At 40.0% G+C, this 15,846-nt stretch overlaps 1 protein-coding gene across 5 annotated transcripts in view; it reads left to right on the top strand.

Annotated features, from left to right (window-relative positions):
- arhgap4b (Rho GTPase activating protein 4b) overlaps positions 1-15,846 on the top strand; it is a 40,990-nt gene that overhangs the window by 19,585 nt on the left and 5,559 nt on the right. For 4 of the 5 annotated variants that reach the window (XM_072656469.1, XM_072656467.1, XM_072656465.1 and 1 more), the window contains exons 10-20: positions 951-1,172; positions 2,752-2,853; positions 3,135-3,320; positions 3,460-3,544; positions 4,633-4,660; positions 5,139-5,235; positions 12,237-12,297; positions 13,028-13,105; positions 13,245-13,373; positions 14,194-14,299; positions 15,437-15,664. In XM_072656469.1, coding sequence (XP_072512570.1) covers positions 951-1,172; positions 2,752-2,853; positions 3,135-3,320; positions 3,460-3,544; positions 4,633-4,660; positions 5,139-5,235; positions 12,237-12,297; positions 13,028-13,105; positions 13,245-13,373; positions 14,194-14,299; positions 15,437-15,664 — 1,322 coding nt within the window. Of the gene's footprint in view, positions 1-950; positions 1,173-2,751; positions 2,854-3,134; positions 3,321-3,459; positions 3,545-4,632; positions 4,661-5,138; positions 5,236-10,985; positions 11,014-12,236; positions 12,298-13,027; positions 13,106-13,244; positions 13,374-14,193; positions 14,300-15,436; positions 15,665-15,846 lie in introns of all 5 variants that reach the window. The other variant, XM_072656468.1, reaches the window with a different exon arrangement.

Raw genomic sequence — 15,846 nt, 5'->3', positions numbered from 1 at the left:
TTAAGAGTGATAAGAGGAAGAGAGCACCACCTAACCACATGGAGAGAGCACAGCAAATTGCGATCTTGCAGACTGCGGCCGCTGATGGCAAAGCAGCATGGCTCGGAATTCGTACTCACCTTAGACCGCTGAACCGAGAAATGCAATTTTCTTTGTAATGAAAAAGTTAGAACACCCCTATGTTTATTACTACTTAATGAATGTCTAAAATTAGAATCAAGTGCACCACATAAATGCATTGGTGAGGTGAGTGAGCTCTCTGAGGTCTTCAGAAAGAAGCTTGTAGATGCATAAGCGTCTAGGAAGGGATTTAAAAGGTCCCAGAACAATTAGAAATAAGCCATTCCACTGTCTGGAAAATAATTTGTAAATAGAATATTGCCAACATGGCCAATTTGCATCATGCATATTGAAGGCCTAAATCATCAAACATGTGCCTCCAGCTGTAATAACCTCAAATAGGTGTGTTTATGTGGTTTCTGACACTGTTTGACTTGCTGTTAAAATGCATGTGTGTATGTAGCAAAACTACAGTAGTCGCAGCCTTTTTATCAGTAACAGTATATCAGTACAGTGTCTGAGGGTGTGATGATTTGGGCATTGAGTTTGCATGATGCTAACTGTAAGTGTGAGTTTGCATTACTTGTTAGCAACATTAGCCTCATAGCTCCGGTGCAAAGCCAAAGATGCAAGTAGATATGCTACATCTTGGGGCATGGGAAGAATTTGTACACATTTGATTGCTTTTACTTTAATCAGTGCTTCTCAAACTAGTCCTCTGAGAGTACAAATTTTCACTCCAGCCCAACTCAACCCATAGACACACAGTAATAATAAGGACCATCTGTGGGACCAATTTGAGAACTGGCTTTAATCACCATAAGCGCTAAAATAGCTTCTACATCTAATCTTATTTTAATTCTCTCATGTCTCTTTGGTGCTGCTTGTAGTGCACAGACCTTGGCTACCACCTGTCCGTGTCAAGGGTCATGCGTGGCTACCTGTCCAACAGGAACCGGGCTCAGCAGAACCTGAAGAACGGTTTACAGCAGCTGGATGGTTCGATCAATGGCCTGGACCAGAGTCAAGACCGAGACGCTCTGCTGCAGGCCCACAATGCAGCCTTCTGCCTGCCCTTCCGGTTCCAGCACCAAGCACACGAGGGTGACCAGGTAATTGTATGCGACTGACTCAGAACCTAGGGTTTATTCTGGACAACTACAATAAATTGCTTAATAATTTTTGAAAGTAATTCGAATTAAACTGTCCCCTCATTTCTTTATAATTTCATTCAATGACAGAATAAGACAATAATAATAATAAGACAAGATAATCCTTTATTAGTCCCCCAGTGGGGACATATAATATATATATATATATATAAATATATAATACACACATTGTACACATACACCAGGACTGACACAGACACAAGTGTTTCTTGACTCTGCCCACGCTCTGTATCATAAAAAATGATCCAGGAGCCTGAAATGTCTCATTGTTTTAACTGCTTTTGCACACACAAATCATTCATTTGTCAAGAGTAGGTTTATCTAGCCTTTTCTTATATTTGAGCTTAACTGGGACACAATTAAACAAATTATAAGCACGATCAGCATTCAGATTTGCAAACTTTGAGAAGGTAGTTTCTTCTATTAATGTCGTCCTTCATTCTTAATCTGGGGACTTCTTTCTATAGAGCCTTTCTTATACCCAACGGCGCTTTACAGTAAACACTATTCGCAATCTTTTACGCTCAAAACTCCACCAACACACATTGACCGGAAATGACCGTCCACCTGGAGGACTGCATTGAGTTCACCCAGGACAGAGTGCCAAACCATATTTGGGCATACAGACATACACTTATTTTTACACACTAGGGCAATTTTAGAGTAATCAGTTCACCTGATCTTTGTGTTTTTGGAACGTTGGGGGAAACCGGAGTTTCTGGAGGGAACCTACACAGACACAGGGAAAACATGGAAACTCCACTGAGTTAAAGACTGGAACCCAAGACCCCAAGAGTGCTAACCTCCAAATAAGGCCCTGTCATTTCATGAAGCTAAATTAACAGAACAAAAACTGAATGCCAGAAAGAAGACTGGAAGTACGCTACCAAACAAACCAGAAAAAAACCAAGATGTTAGTCAACAAATAATTTCTGAATATTTTTCGGGAACAGACCTACCTCCTGTAAATCTGTTCCCCAGCAATACTTCCCCAACAGAAGGTGCAATTCCTAGTTTCAGATGAGGCTCTGGTAACTATGTGAAAGTGATCACTTCTGACTCTGTTGTTTTTCATATACTACTTGGTATTAGTGCCATAATCATGGTGCCGCATCATCATAACTTACACACATTTCTGCCTTTTATGGAAATGAGCACTTCAGGAACAGTGCTCTCGCTTATAACAGCACCCCTTGTGTTGCTAAAGAGCAACCTAACATAACATAGCTACTGCTGCACCACAACAATGCCTGCTGTGTATGTTCTGCTGATCCTATCAAAACCAATGGAGTTCTTTGTCCCGCTCCCCGGCACCACAAACTAGAGACCACGAGGAAGTGAACAAACCAAATTATGTTAGGACATGTAGATCTTTGTAAATAAAAGTAGGTCTGAAAAATTATGTTTTGAGGAAATTTAAGGTGGCATATTAATTAGCGTACATGGATAAATCTCTCTATATTATTCTGTGTGGTCTGTCAGGTTTGGTCAGCAATGTGTGTGTGTGTTTGTGTGGCAGGTATGCGAGGTGAGTGCAGACTGTCAGGTGAGGTATGAGATGGAGACAAGATTTCAGCAGCTACAGTCCAGGCTGGCCTCCGTTACCCTGGAAACAGAGGAGGTAAATGGAAATCTGTCTTAACACCTCTTCTTTCTCAGGCACAACCCATACATTCGTTATAGAGTCAGAATATAGTATTTCCACCATAGATGGTGCTTCAATGAAAAAAGTGCAGAGATAGGTTAATTAAAATACAGTAGCCTTTAATGTGTAAAATGCTATATGTCTGACCTTGAGAAAGGCCATCACTGAGACTAATACTACTAAAGCTCAGTAGTAAACAAAAAAATAATAGCTGTGATGTTCATTCTACATTTCTCCCATCATTTTATTAATCATAGGTCAGTAAAACACTCAAGGCGACTCATACTGCTCTGCTGGATAGTATCTGCGATGACGACTGTAACCCCACACCTGACATCTCAGCCACCCTATCACTGGACAGCACAGGCGATGGTCCCGGCACCAAACAAAGCCTTGCCAAACGCAGAGCCAATCAGCAGGAGACTGAGACCTTTTACTTTACTGTAAGCACTCTAAATGGTTGATGCAAAGCTGGTTTACACATGCTCCTGTTATCACAACAATACAAATATGCAGTTGAAGACATTATAAGGTCTCGGTTATGTCAGATCAAGCTAACTTTGCTGAGTTTTATTCTTCCAGAAAGTGAAGGAGTACATGATTGGCAGCTCCCTCATCTCCAAACTCCAGGCCAAACATGACCTGTTGAAGGAAGCCATTCAGAAAGGTACTAATCTAGTAATCTTATGTACTTAGGTGCAAAGACGTTTAATATGGATGTAAAAAGCTTGAATTCGATCCAAACCTTTAACAAATGTAGCCTGAAATAGAACACGCTCACACTGTGTGATGGCACGTTTTCAACTGTTGTAGATCTTCTTGTAAATGATGCCAGTGGTGTGGGCAAGTAGAGTATTTGGAGTAGTTGCTTTCAGATGTCCATCCTAAGTGAAGTGCTTCAGTTAAAAATAGCCCATTTTAAAGCTATTAGAATATTGCATTAGTGGTATTGGAAAAGAAAAATGGGTATTGTGCCATATCTGAGGATGATGCATTGATGCATTCTGACGGAGAGATCAGAAGCTTTCAGCGGCATGGATTTTTATTTTCTATTATAATCAATACCAGTAATTTTCAATTAATTAAGAACAATCCAGACATAAAAGGTCAGTTACCTAAACAGGGGAAATTAAGCCTAGTCCTGGACTACCTTGTCATTTTAATGCAGAATCTTCATTCAGCATGCTATGTTTTCCAGGACTAAGCTTAAACCAACCCAAATTGAATGGAAGTAACACATTAACAATCCCAGGATCCACTGGTGTGTCCAATTGTTTCTTACACCTTAAGCCTTAGGTGTGACATAGCTAACATAATAACTTGATTCTATTTAACAAAAAAATTGTTTAACAAACAAAATTGTAAATTTAACCAAATCAGGGTGAAATGTGTAGGTATCATGGTGCATTGAATGATTTTCTAATTGGAATCACAGCTAATCATTTTGTTGATTGAAATTTTATCTAATCATGGTGATGATTTAAATGCATGACTTTTGTAGAAGATGAGAGACATCGGTGAGGATTCTTATAGGAACCATTCACATGATAATGACACTGTTAGGAAGGTCTTACATTAAAATGCCAGTGGTTGAATTGTGATGGGGTGGTGGGTTTGCCCCAGGGTGGCAAACGTCCTACATCCAAGGCAACTGGAAAGTTCCCATATCGATTAAATGAAGATACTAACCCCCTCATATCAAGCCCTGAAAGTAACTGTGACTAATATCTCTCATTCTCCATTTCTCCCCTGCAGCTGAGGCCATTGACAGCGATCCCTCCAGGTATAGCTCCCCTTCCATCTGTCCCTTTGTCTGTCCTCTGTCTGTGTGATATTCACACACAGGTGTCTTGATAAACTTGGCCACGGCCCAGACAACATCTGCTCACGTTGTCCTATTGGGGTTCAGTGTTTGTTTAGCGTTTCTAGAGCCAAAGCTACTGAGCTGAATGTGGAGTTTCACTCTCTGTATCAGTAAAGCAAAGCAGAAGTGGTGACAAGAAATCAGAACGCTTTAGAATCTGTATTGTAGGACATTTGATTTCATAAGGAAGCAAAATCTCTGAATTCCTTATAATGAACTATTTAAATGAAGGGACCAATGAAGCAGCACACCTGTGTGCAAATCACACTGGGCAAATGTTGCAAGTGCGTGTGTGTGTATTTGTGTGTGATGTGTGTGTGGAGATGGTGTGCATGTTTTGCATGTGTGTACTGATGCCATAGTGTCACAGTGGAGTGCCGGTGTATGTATTTCCCAGAATGCAGCCTGGTAGGGCAGTGCGTGTGCGGAAAGCCAGGCCTTGCTCCCAGTACAACCACAAACTCTTCACTGGAGACATGCTCTCCTTCATCCAGGTACAGCCCTTGTGGTCCACGCAGCCTTCAGTGATGCGTTCCTGCGACGTTTCTGCTGCGCTTCTGTAACGTTCCTCCTTCCTTCAGCTTCCATGCTGGCAAAAAATCTATATCTTGGCAAATGTAAGAGTCTTAAATATGAGAAACTAGTCTAATACTTTCCATTATGAGATTCTTGTGAAGACACAAGACCACCACCACAAAGCCTACCGCATTGGCAGATATTTTCACTTCCCATTTCATGGAAAACAAACTAAATAAATAAATGTTGTAATGTAGTGTTAATGTTTTAAACTGTATGGTCCATATATTAAAAATAGCTAATAAAAATGTTGGTAAATCTGTAAATTTGTTTCAAGGAGTTTAATTAAGGAATTACCAACATTTTTACATAGTCCCTCTATTTTTTTAAAGTAATTTGACAACTAAATTTTAAGCTGTTCATGGGAACTTCAAATATGCAGTCCAAAGAGATGACGATGCAAGAGAAGGAGGCCATTATTAGGGTGACAAAACAAAAACAAACTTAGCAGAAAGGAAGTAGAAACTTTAGGTGTGTCTCACAACCCGGCCTTGGGTCCGGCTGTAACAGAAAATTAAATCGAGCTGTCTATTCAGACCCTCTGCCAGACCAGACACCTGACACTGTATTGATGTATGAACCAGATTCAAGAGTTTATTGTCAGTGAGTCGAGGAAATGTGACTTGAGCCTATGCCAAAGCAGCAAACAAAACAAGTGCATCCAAACACAGCTAACCAAACCTGAAACAAAAGAAACCAAAATACACCAAAACTACCCTAAATCCATGTTAACAAAACAGAAGAAAAGGTAGCTAAAATATAAAGACACTCACTCCCTACTTTTCCTAAAGGATGTAATTAAGCTAACAAGTCAACAGGGTGGAAAGTGAAAGTGCGAGGTCAGTCTAAGCAGGAAGTTCTTCCAAGGTCATCAAAGGGCAAGAGCCCTAAACGTCTCTCTCTAGCTGTGTTCTAAAGCCTAGGCTGCAGCCGAGGTAGGACAGGTCCTCAGTTGGAGTGTCCTATTAAAATTCCTTCTTAGTAGCCTAATGGTCACACAAATGGTACAGTCTAACCAGGCTGTGCAGTGAGGTCCACCGGAAACTTGTGCACTTTTTCATGTCTTTACAGAAATGATTTGTAATTATAACTAACATTTTAAAGCAAACACTGCTCTTCAGGCTTAGTTTTTTTCCACCATTTCGTGGTCGTGTTATTTCCTTTTGTTCTCTTACATTGCTTGCAGAAATTGTATGTTTAAGAAATGCAGCCTAGGCTTTGGAACGCAGCTTCTTCTGGCTCTTTTATACAGTGTCCCCCAGGTGGCCGACCTTAAACCTGCAACTACAGATTCTGACTATACAAAAAAAACAGCACAACCAGACACAAAAAAGAATTATTATGACTGGGGATTGTAACAAATAAAAATGTAACAGGGCACTTCAGCAACACCCCAACAAATCTGGAAGACCAGAGAAGGCAACTACATTAGATAATTGCAGAAAAAAATAGAAAATAGAGGTACAGTATACAGATAGTATATATCAATCTTATGATACTAAATATAAGATATGTTGCCTACATTTAAGATGCTTTCAATAGCCAAGATATCAATTCTTGCAGTGCATTAAATCTGATTCCTTGCCTTTGCCCCTCCTGCAGTGCTACCATTGCTTCATGATGTGTGTGTGTGAATGTGTGTGTGTGTGTGTGTGTGTGTGTGTGTGTGTGTGGCTAAAGGGCTCTGGTGTTTGACTTTGCTTTGCTGCTATTAACATTCCATTTCCTCCCCACTACCTAGCCTTTGTCTGCTTCGCTAGAGTGACACGCATTAGGAGCGGAATACTGCTGTGTCTTCAGACAGAAAATGCGATAGACTCATCTCTCTGACATTAAGTCAGCCAATGCACCTTAATGAATTTGTGATGAGTGTGTGCATGGGTGTGTGCAGCCATTTTCCTGCCATTTTATTTTAGCTATACTAAAAGTGTTTCCACATTAAGAATCATGTTTCACTGTGCGCACATTTGCCGTAATCTATGCTAAAACAGTTCCTGCTGAGCTGCTGGGCTTTATATTTGCATGGCTGCATTCTTGCATAAACTATCAGAAGCGATATGCCATGCTATATTTGCTCCATGAGACTATTCAGCACGGCTGCTGTTTCTGAGATGAGCTGATACAAACGTGCCTTTTGTCCTCCTCTGTTGGCTTCTGAGTAACAGAAATGTATGTGTGTGTGTGTGTGTGTGTCTGTCTGTCTGTGTGTGTGAGAGAGAGAGAGAGAGAGAGAGAGAGAGAGAGTTTGAGTGTTTCTACGCAACTGTGTGTATGTATTTTGTGTATACCTGTACGTGTGTGTCTTAAGATGACCTCTCATGACTAATCAGCCCTGTCCTTTGTGCTGCTCTATGGAGAAATGTGGCACCACAATGTCATCATTACTGCCACAGTTATGCAACTGGATGTCCTTGTTCATACCGAATCCATCCCTCCTCTGCGCCGGTGGTGTTATTACAGCACCCTGTACTTCTGAACTGAATCACAGGACATGGTCAGATACTCCATGCCATGTCCTTATTAGCATGATAATACAAACACATGCTAAAATACCACAGAAGTAATTATTACACAATGTGATTTATTAGCATCCTAAAGACAAAAGTAACAACAAAATGTACTGTAATACTCCTGATACTACACTGTTAATAGCAAATCATGCTAAAATACCATGTAACAGAACTAAATATAGCAAAATGTGCTCAACAGAAAATCTGCTAAAATACTGTATAATTAGAGGACTAACAACAAAATGAGCTAAAATACTCCTGATACCCTGATGCAATTTCCTTATTACAATAACAGTACATGCTAAAATACCACATAATAACAGGAGTTATAGTGTTGAAATATTCCTCATAACAAGCTGCTCTTTATGAGCACACTAAAGACAAAACATGTTAAAATACTGTATAATTTGAGAGGTAACTACACAATGTGCTGTCATACTCCTGGTATTACAGTGGCAATTACCACATAAAATACTACACAAAGCAGGAGTAATCAGAAAACAGAATGTGCTACTAAACTCCTGATGACATGCCATTCCCTTATAAGTATGTTCATAACAAAACATGCAAAAATGCAACCCCCTATTAGCATGCAAATAACACAAATACTAAAATGCAACAAAATAGATATCTCAAAAAACAATCTCTCATAACATGCCACTCCTTTATTAGCTTGCTGAAGACAAAACATGCTGAAATACTGTATATATATATATATATATATATATATATATATATATATATATATATATATATATATATTAGAGGTGTACCAGCAAAATGTGCTACAAAACTCCTGATATAACAGAACATGCTGAAATACCACCAAACCCTGTCCTAAAGTACTCCTGATAACATTACCTTGCTAACAACAAAACATGCTAAAATACCACACAATAACAGTAAAATGGTTTTGGTCTAAATGGTCTGAACATTTTTTTTTTTTACACATCCGTCGCTTCTGTCTGTCTCTAATGTGATTATCGGTATAGTCTGCGATCACAGGCTCTCATCTGGGGTCAGTACATTTTGCACAGCTGCCATCTCCATTTGCCAAACGTCTTAGCTCAGGCTAGAAAAGGGGTTTGAGGGCTTTTTGTGCCACGTGAAATGAAGCGCAACTTGTAGCACATGGCTCTCACTCGCTCTCTCGCTCACTCTGCTTTTTCCATGCGGACTTTAACTCTGGTGCCCTGGCTGGCCCTGGCACAGTGTGCATGTCCTTAGTAGCCCTGCAGGTCTCTGGGAACAGCCAGCTCTGAGCCTCTGCATGCCCTGGAGACGGAGGCCCCGCTCTGCCATCTGGCCCTTGCTTCATCAGCATAGCTTTTTCACAACCTCTTTTTTACAGTCCGCCTTCTTCCTCCTTTCCTATTACGTCCTCTCTCGTAGCCTCTCTCCTCAGGCCTCCTTGTGGCCAATCAACCAGCGGAATGGAAATGGAGTGGTTAAGTTGTGCATTTATAAAATAGATTAGCTTGTAGCAGCGGCGCTTTCTGTGTGCAACCATGTTTTTTGTTGCTGTAGAAAGACTTTTGTTCTTGCTGGATACACTGTGTTTTTTCCTGAGTGAGCTCAGTTCAGCAAGCTCGTATTGTTTATTCAATGAATTGCAGTTAGAGCTAGAGAGGGTTAAAAGTCAAATGTAAAATATTTTCCCTTGCACAAAATGTAGTTGATCTACAAGACGTGTTTGGTGTCTGATGTTTTACACAAAGGCTATTATGACCAACAGGTAATGGAATCTTATAGTCACCAGTATTCTGCAAATTGCATATCCAAATCGGTACACTGGAGCCTTTCGGGGGCATGCTTGTAGTGGGACAAATACGCAAATAAAAAAGGAGAGGTTTCAAACATTTAAAAAAGATTCTACGTTTAATAATAAAATACTTTGAAATACAGTTTAAATGGAAAATTGGAAAATGGAAAAAAAGGTTATGGTAAAGAATTCTGAGATAATCCTCCTTCATTTTTTCATATACTTTGTTCAGTGTAGCAGTTACAAAACAGCCACAGAGAATGATGATACCACCACCAAGCTCTTGGGGTTGAATGCCTCCCCTTTACTCCTCTAAACATACCTGAAACAAACAGTTGTCAATGTTGTCTTACTAGTGGCACACAACCATTCATGAAATGACATATTTTGGTTTCTCTGGGCTTTGCAAGCAGTAATTACCATCATAATTGACCATATTTCATATTTCCACACTTGTGGATGTTGATAAATAAAATAATGTAAATATAGCTTATTTGAATGTGACTCCCAGTAAAGACATCTTTATAGTTCAAGTGATATTTGCAGTATTCAGCAATATTCAGCAAGATATTTGCAGTTTGTAAAACAAACGTAGAGTTTGCACACATACCCCTAGTTTGGGAACCTCATTGACGTCTGTATGCAGCATGGATTGATGCAAGTGTGTGGTGACTTGGGTAATGCTAACTGGTGACTTTGTTAGCTGTCTTAGCTACATTTGCCTTGTTGCTTGGGGGCAAAACTAAAAAGCATGATTGACTACAGTTGAACTAAGGGAAGATAATGTACAAACCATTGCTTTAATTACCCATTGTTAATAGTAGCAGAATGTCGAAATGCATGACGACTACACCGTGTAATAGGCCTAGCCAGTCGCTTTTTTATCTGAAGTGGACAGTAATCTATGGGACGTGCACTCTCGTTACACCACAGAGTGCTATATAATGCAGCCAAAACCACAGAGCCGGTTGCCAACGCACTCTGTCTCTTAATTGAGATATCAGTCCAGACAGCCTCTTGACTCTAAAATGCACACTTTTCTAGCTGGGTGGAAGGATAATGGATTAATGTAGAAACACAAGAAAATGTTCGCTCTGAGCCTTGCTAACAGTATGTTGTTACGAACGTTTAAGCTGTGATGTCCTCCTCCTTTTTGCGTAGGTGCATTAATATTACTTCTGGCCATTGAATTAACTACACTATTGCTATTAATATTTCTTTCTCTCTGACCTTTTGACTCTGTTTTTTCTCTCTCCTCCATCTTTCCATCTACCCCTATCTGTCTCTGCTTTGTTTCTTTCTGGCTTTTTGAATTTGCTTTTGGTTACATTGGTGGTTCCTTCTGTCTACCCCCCCTTCTCTCCTCCTGTGTCTGCTTGGCCTGGTGGGCGTGCAGGAGAAGGAGGCGTATGTCTAGGACTCAGGTACTTCTGTCTCTGCCTTGACAATGTCTGCTTCTTTCCAAAATCTACACCTGCTCAGTGTGTGCAGCAATGCAGTACTGACTCATCTTAATCGTATCTACTGTAAAAGCTAAACCGGTCTTACACAACATCTACAGACATGCACTACAGGCCAACCTTTTGGAAGCAACACTTAACATAAAACTTAGAGATAGCAGACAGTGAGACCCTGTTTACACCATTTGAGCCAAATGTCATAGCAGTGCCAACCCATCCGTTCCCCCTATACACATTCTACAATCAAAACACTAGTAATAATTGCAGCTCAACAAGCAAATTTGAATATTCTGTCTCAAACAGCAATCAGATTTCAGCCTGGCTAACCGGAGACGCATTCGACTGCCAAATGTAAATGCATTTGGCTACAGTCTTATTAGGATACATTCCAGATACTTGCTCACATGAAGTGATCAGGTGTAAACGGGGTCTGATTATCTAATTAGCACCGTAACCATTCCTGCAGCAGTAGACCCTGAAGCTCTGAAGGCATGATTAACTGAATTAGGAATGTGTAAATAGTTAAAAACTGGCCAGTGCAAGGGGCTATCAACACAGACAGTGGAAAGTCTTAATGTCAGACCTACACCAATCAGCATAACATTAAAACCACTGCCTTGCATGGACTCCACAAGACCTCTGAATGTGTCCTGTGGTACCTGGCACAAAGACGTTAACAGCGGATCATAGATTAGTCCTTGTGTAGGTTGTGTAGGTTTGGGGCTTCCATGGATCAAATTAATACGCCATAAATGCCCATGACCCTGTTGCCTGTTCACTGATTGTCCTTCCTAGAAGTACTTATAGTAGATACTGACCACTGCATACCAGAATAACCCCACATGACCTGCCATATTGTAGATTATCTGTCTGGCTCAGATCCTTACAATTCCTTACACTACTGTTCACCTGCTGCATGGTTTGAATGTTATGGTTGAATGGTGTAAATATAAATATAATAAGATATATAGATAGAGATATGTAGTATTAGTCTATACTTGGTGTAGTGTGTTTTTGAAACTGCTTCCAAACTTTTGGCTTGTAGTATACAGTCGTTTATGTTTTTACATCTCAGGCTTACAGTATCTTACAGTATTTTTCTGTGCAATCTGTTGCTCTCTTTGCCCAAATTTTCATCAATCTTCCGCCCAGTAGTTCTCATGACTCCTGTTCTCTTCTGGTGGCAGAGCTCTGGACAGCAGATCCCTCTGGTGGTGGAAAGCTGCATTCGCTTCATCAATCTCCATGGTGAGTCTGCAGATTGGCTTTCTATACATCGATTCTATTAAGTGCACCCTGTACCTACATTTGTTTGCCTTTTTATCAGCTACACCTACCATATAGGTGCGCGTTTCAGGTTTACAGTTACTGACTGTAGCCCATCACTTGTTGCATGAGTGTTTCACTACTGGGTTGAAAATAGTCCGCCAACCAAAATATTCATCCAACAGTGGCCATGTGGTCAGAAAGAGCTAGATGACAACTAACACAAACTCTGCATGACAAAAAGTACTACAGTACTGAAAAGTACCGCAATGATGGTGAAACCCTTTTTGCTGCTATATAGAACTATGTCCTTATAGAACAATATAAGGTTCCATATAGATCTATAGATCAGTATATTTAAGCATCCAAATGGTCCTTGAGTTGTCTTGACTTAGAACTAAAGAACATCTTTTTGAACCTGATTCCACGTCTACATATACTAGTTTCACCACACATACACACACCACCGGACCGGTTTGTGGTTTTCCTACTCAAGCATACCTGATTCAGCTCACCTTTTTAATTGCTAGTGTTAGTTGTTAGTAGTTTTACTATATCCTAGGAAATGTTTTTAAAAATCGCAATACATCAAATCATAACCTCTTTATCCTGACACATATCATATCGCCAAGTTCTTGAAATACACATCCCTACCACTAGCTGTGAGTGCGGTGTGCATTTGTAAAAAGTAATAGTCGTAACTTGTTTTCAGGTCTGCATCATGAGGGCATATTCAGAGTACCAGGCTCTCAGAGTGAAGTCAATCACATCAGAGATGCTTTTGAAAGAGGTAAGAAAGAGGAAAGAGGCTCATTCTCTTATGTAGTCATCTCTGGCACACCACATTTATGTTGCCCTTTAAACAAATGAATGTACCACAGCTACTGCAGACATACACGTGTGATGTGCCATATGTGTCCTTCTCGCAGGAGAAGACCCGCTGACAGATAGCGAGTGTGACATTGACTCAGTGGCGGGAGTTCTAAAGCTCTACTTCAGAGGCCTGGAGAAGCCTCTGTTCCCTGAGGAATTCTTCAATCAGCTTATGGAGTGTGTCCGTAAGATGCCTTTGATGCACTTTTGTGGGAGTGGTGTTTTGTGGGTGTGTTAGATGAGCGATAGAGTAATGCACTAATGTTCTAATGTGTTGCTGATGCATCTTTTAAACCTTTAAATGATCCACGTTATTGACTACATTGATTGGGTTCGGAAATTGCTGGATATGGAACTGTTGCGGTTTCTGACAAGTAGCAGGCATATAACAAACAATCTCTAAAAACGTCAGAATGTCTAAGATAGCAACCACTAAGCAAAATCCATCTGTGCTGTGGAGCCAGTGTGGAGCAAGATAAGGCGTTAGAGGGGGTCAGGGTGAGTCTAGATTATGTGCTAGATGACATGGACGATATGGTGACAAACGCTGATCTACTATACCATCTAGTGATGATCAGATTCATCTAATTATAGGATTCTGTGCACACTAGATAACAGCAACCTGTGGGCAGTGGGACATGACATTTTGATGTCTTTAACATGCGCTACCTCAGCTTGACAAGGAAGCATTGAGACGCCCACAAATTTCTCTGAGAAGTCTAGTTTGCTGCTTGTGCATTTTCCTTTGGAATAAAACTTGATTTTTTAAGGAAAAGCTGCCAAATTTAACATTAAACTCTTGTTCATTCAATTTCTGTGAACACTGCAGGGAAAGTGGCTCAATAGAAATGTCTGAAGTTACTTGGAGTTGCTAAATGTCTTGGTACATGAGCATAGTTACATTTTAAATCTGTCTATTTTAAAGTTACCGTTACCAAGGTATCAGTTTTGTATCAGTGAGAATGGGTTTTGATTTCTGAACTACCCTCTGTGTCTCTTTGGCAGAGATTGAGAACATGACAGAGAGAGCAGCTCAGATAAAGACAGTGGTCTCATCTTTCCCCAGACCCGTCATCATAGTCATGCGCTATCTCTTTGCCTTCCTCCATCAGTAAGTAGTGCTGGCATTTCTTTGTTGAGCAATTATACTAACATGACAGTAAAAGCAATCACTTTAATACATATGTAGAATATATTATAATATATAGTTATATTACAGTGAAATGCATCAAGTTGTCTGTTCTAAGGAGCAGTTCTAAATGGTTACTGAAGGTTACTCAAAATTCCTCATAAGTACTATTAAAAATTCATCATTTACAGTGTCTTGGCACTAATTGTGTTTATGCTAACTCTAACTAGAATGAATTCAAACAAACATTAATGCAGTGAAAATAACAAACAAGTCAAGTTTTAAGCTGGTTTGAAGAACAAAGGTTTCATTACAGTTTTCTCCTGCATGCCCTCCAGTCACTGCATACATTCACTCAAATTTACCAACAGCAGACCTGACTTACCTTAAAGGAGCCCCAGAATAAAAAAAGAATTTACTTTATTTACCTTGGCTTTGTTGAATAATAAGTGTTCAGTATATGGAAGCGACATACAGTGAACCACTGCTGTCTCTATATAGAATGGAAAAACCTGCATAACCAAAAACGTAAAAAGGGCCAATTCCAAAACCCCAAAACTGTTACGGAACATCTTGACTCAATATACTTACAGCTTATTGTATTTTTTCCTGCTAAGTCTCAAGAACGCCAGACCCAGGAAAGTGAGTGGGTGCTATTCTGGTGCTAGGCTAGAAAATAATCCAGCTACAATTTATTCAGCTTTTTAACACACAGCTCTGAAAGGACAGCAGCACTATCCCGGAAAGACTCAGTGTTACTACAGTGTTAAAATTATGCTATGGTATGTGGTTACTGTGCTCTGTCACAGTGCCATAAAACCAACTAATAGCAAAATAACAGCATTGTAAATACGAGTATGAAACTGCATCAGGCATTTTTCAACAAACACCCAACACATACCATTTCTACTTCAAACTGAACTGAACTGAAAATATTTACTAAAGAGACCTTTTGGACATAGTTAAACTAACACACTGATATACATTATACATCACAATAAAATCATAATTTTTGTTTTTTTTGTAAGATTCCCAAATATATAGCTTTTTATTTTTGAAAACATTTGTGCAGCACTACATTTAATACATAAAAGACATATGCATATCTGTATTTCTCAGTGTTTCTCAGTACAGCGATGAGAACATGATGCAGCCCTATAACCTAGCAGTGTGCTTCGGGCCCAGTCTGCTAAGAGGGGCCGAGTCAGGCGATGCTGTAACCCTGCAGCCCCAGATCAACGCGCTGGTCAAAACCTTAATCCTCCAACACGAGAGCATATTTCCTGGTCCTACTGAACTGCCAGGACCCATCTATGAGAAATGCATGACACTGGAGCAGGAGTACTGGTGAGAACTCTCTGCCATGGATGCTTTTGATCCCTTGAACTTTACCCTTATTATTATTCTTACCCTTATTGTTTAGTACTACTTGGTAACAACTGTGAAGCTAATATATACAGAAAGAAATTAAACCCATGTAGGGTGAATTAGCCTAATGTTGGACACTTTCTGCATTTCAGACTTCTGGA

This window comes from Salminus brasiliensis, chromosome 14, assembly GCF_030463535.1.
Source record: "Salminus brasiliensis chromosome 14, fSalBra1.hap2, whole genome shotgun sequence".
Taxonomy (NCBI): Eukaryota; Metazoa; Chordata; class Actinopteri; order Characiformes; family Bryconidae; genus Salminus; species Salminus brasiliensis.
Note: the sequence above shows the minus strand (reverse complement) of the source record. Positions and strands in the feature narration are given on the sequence as shown.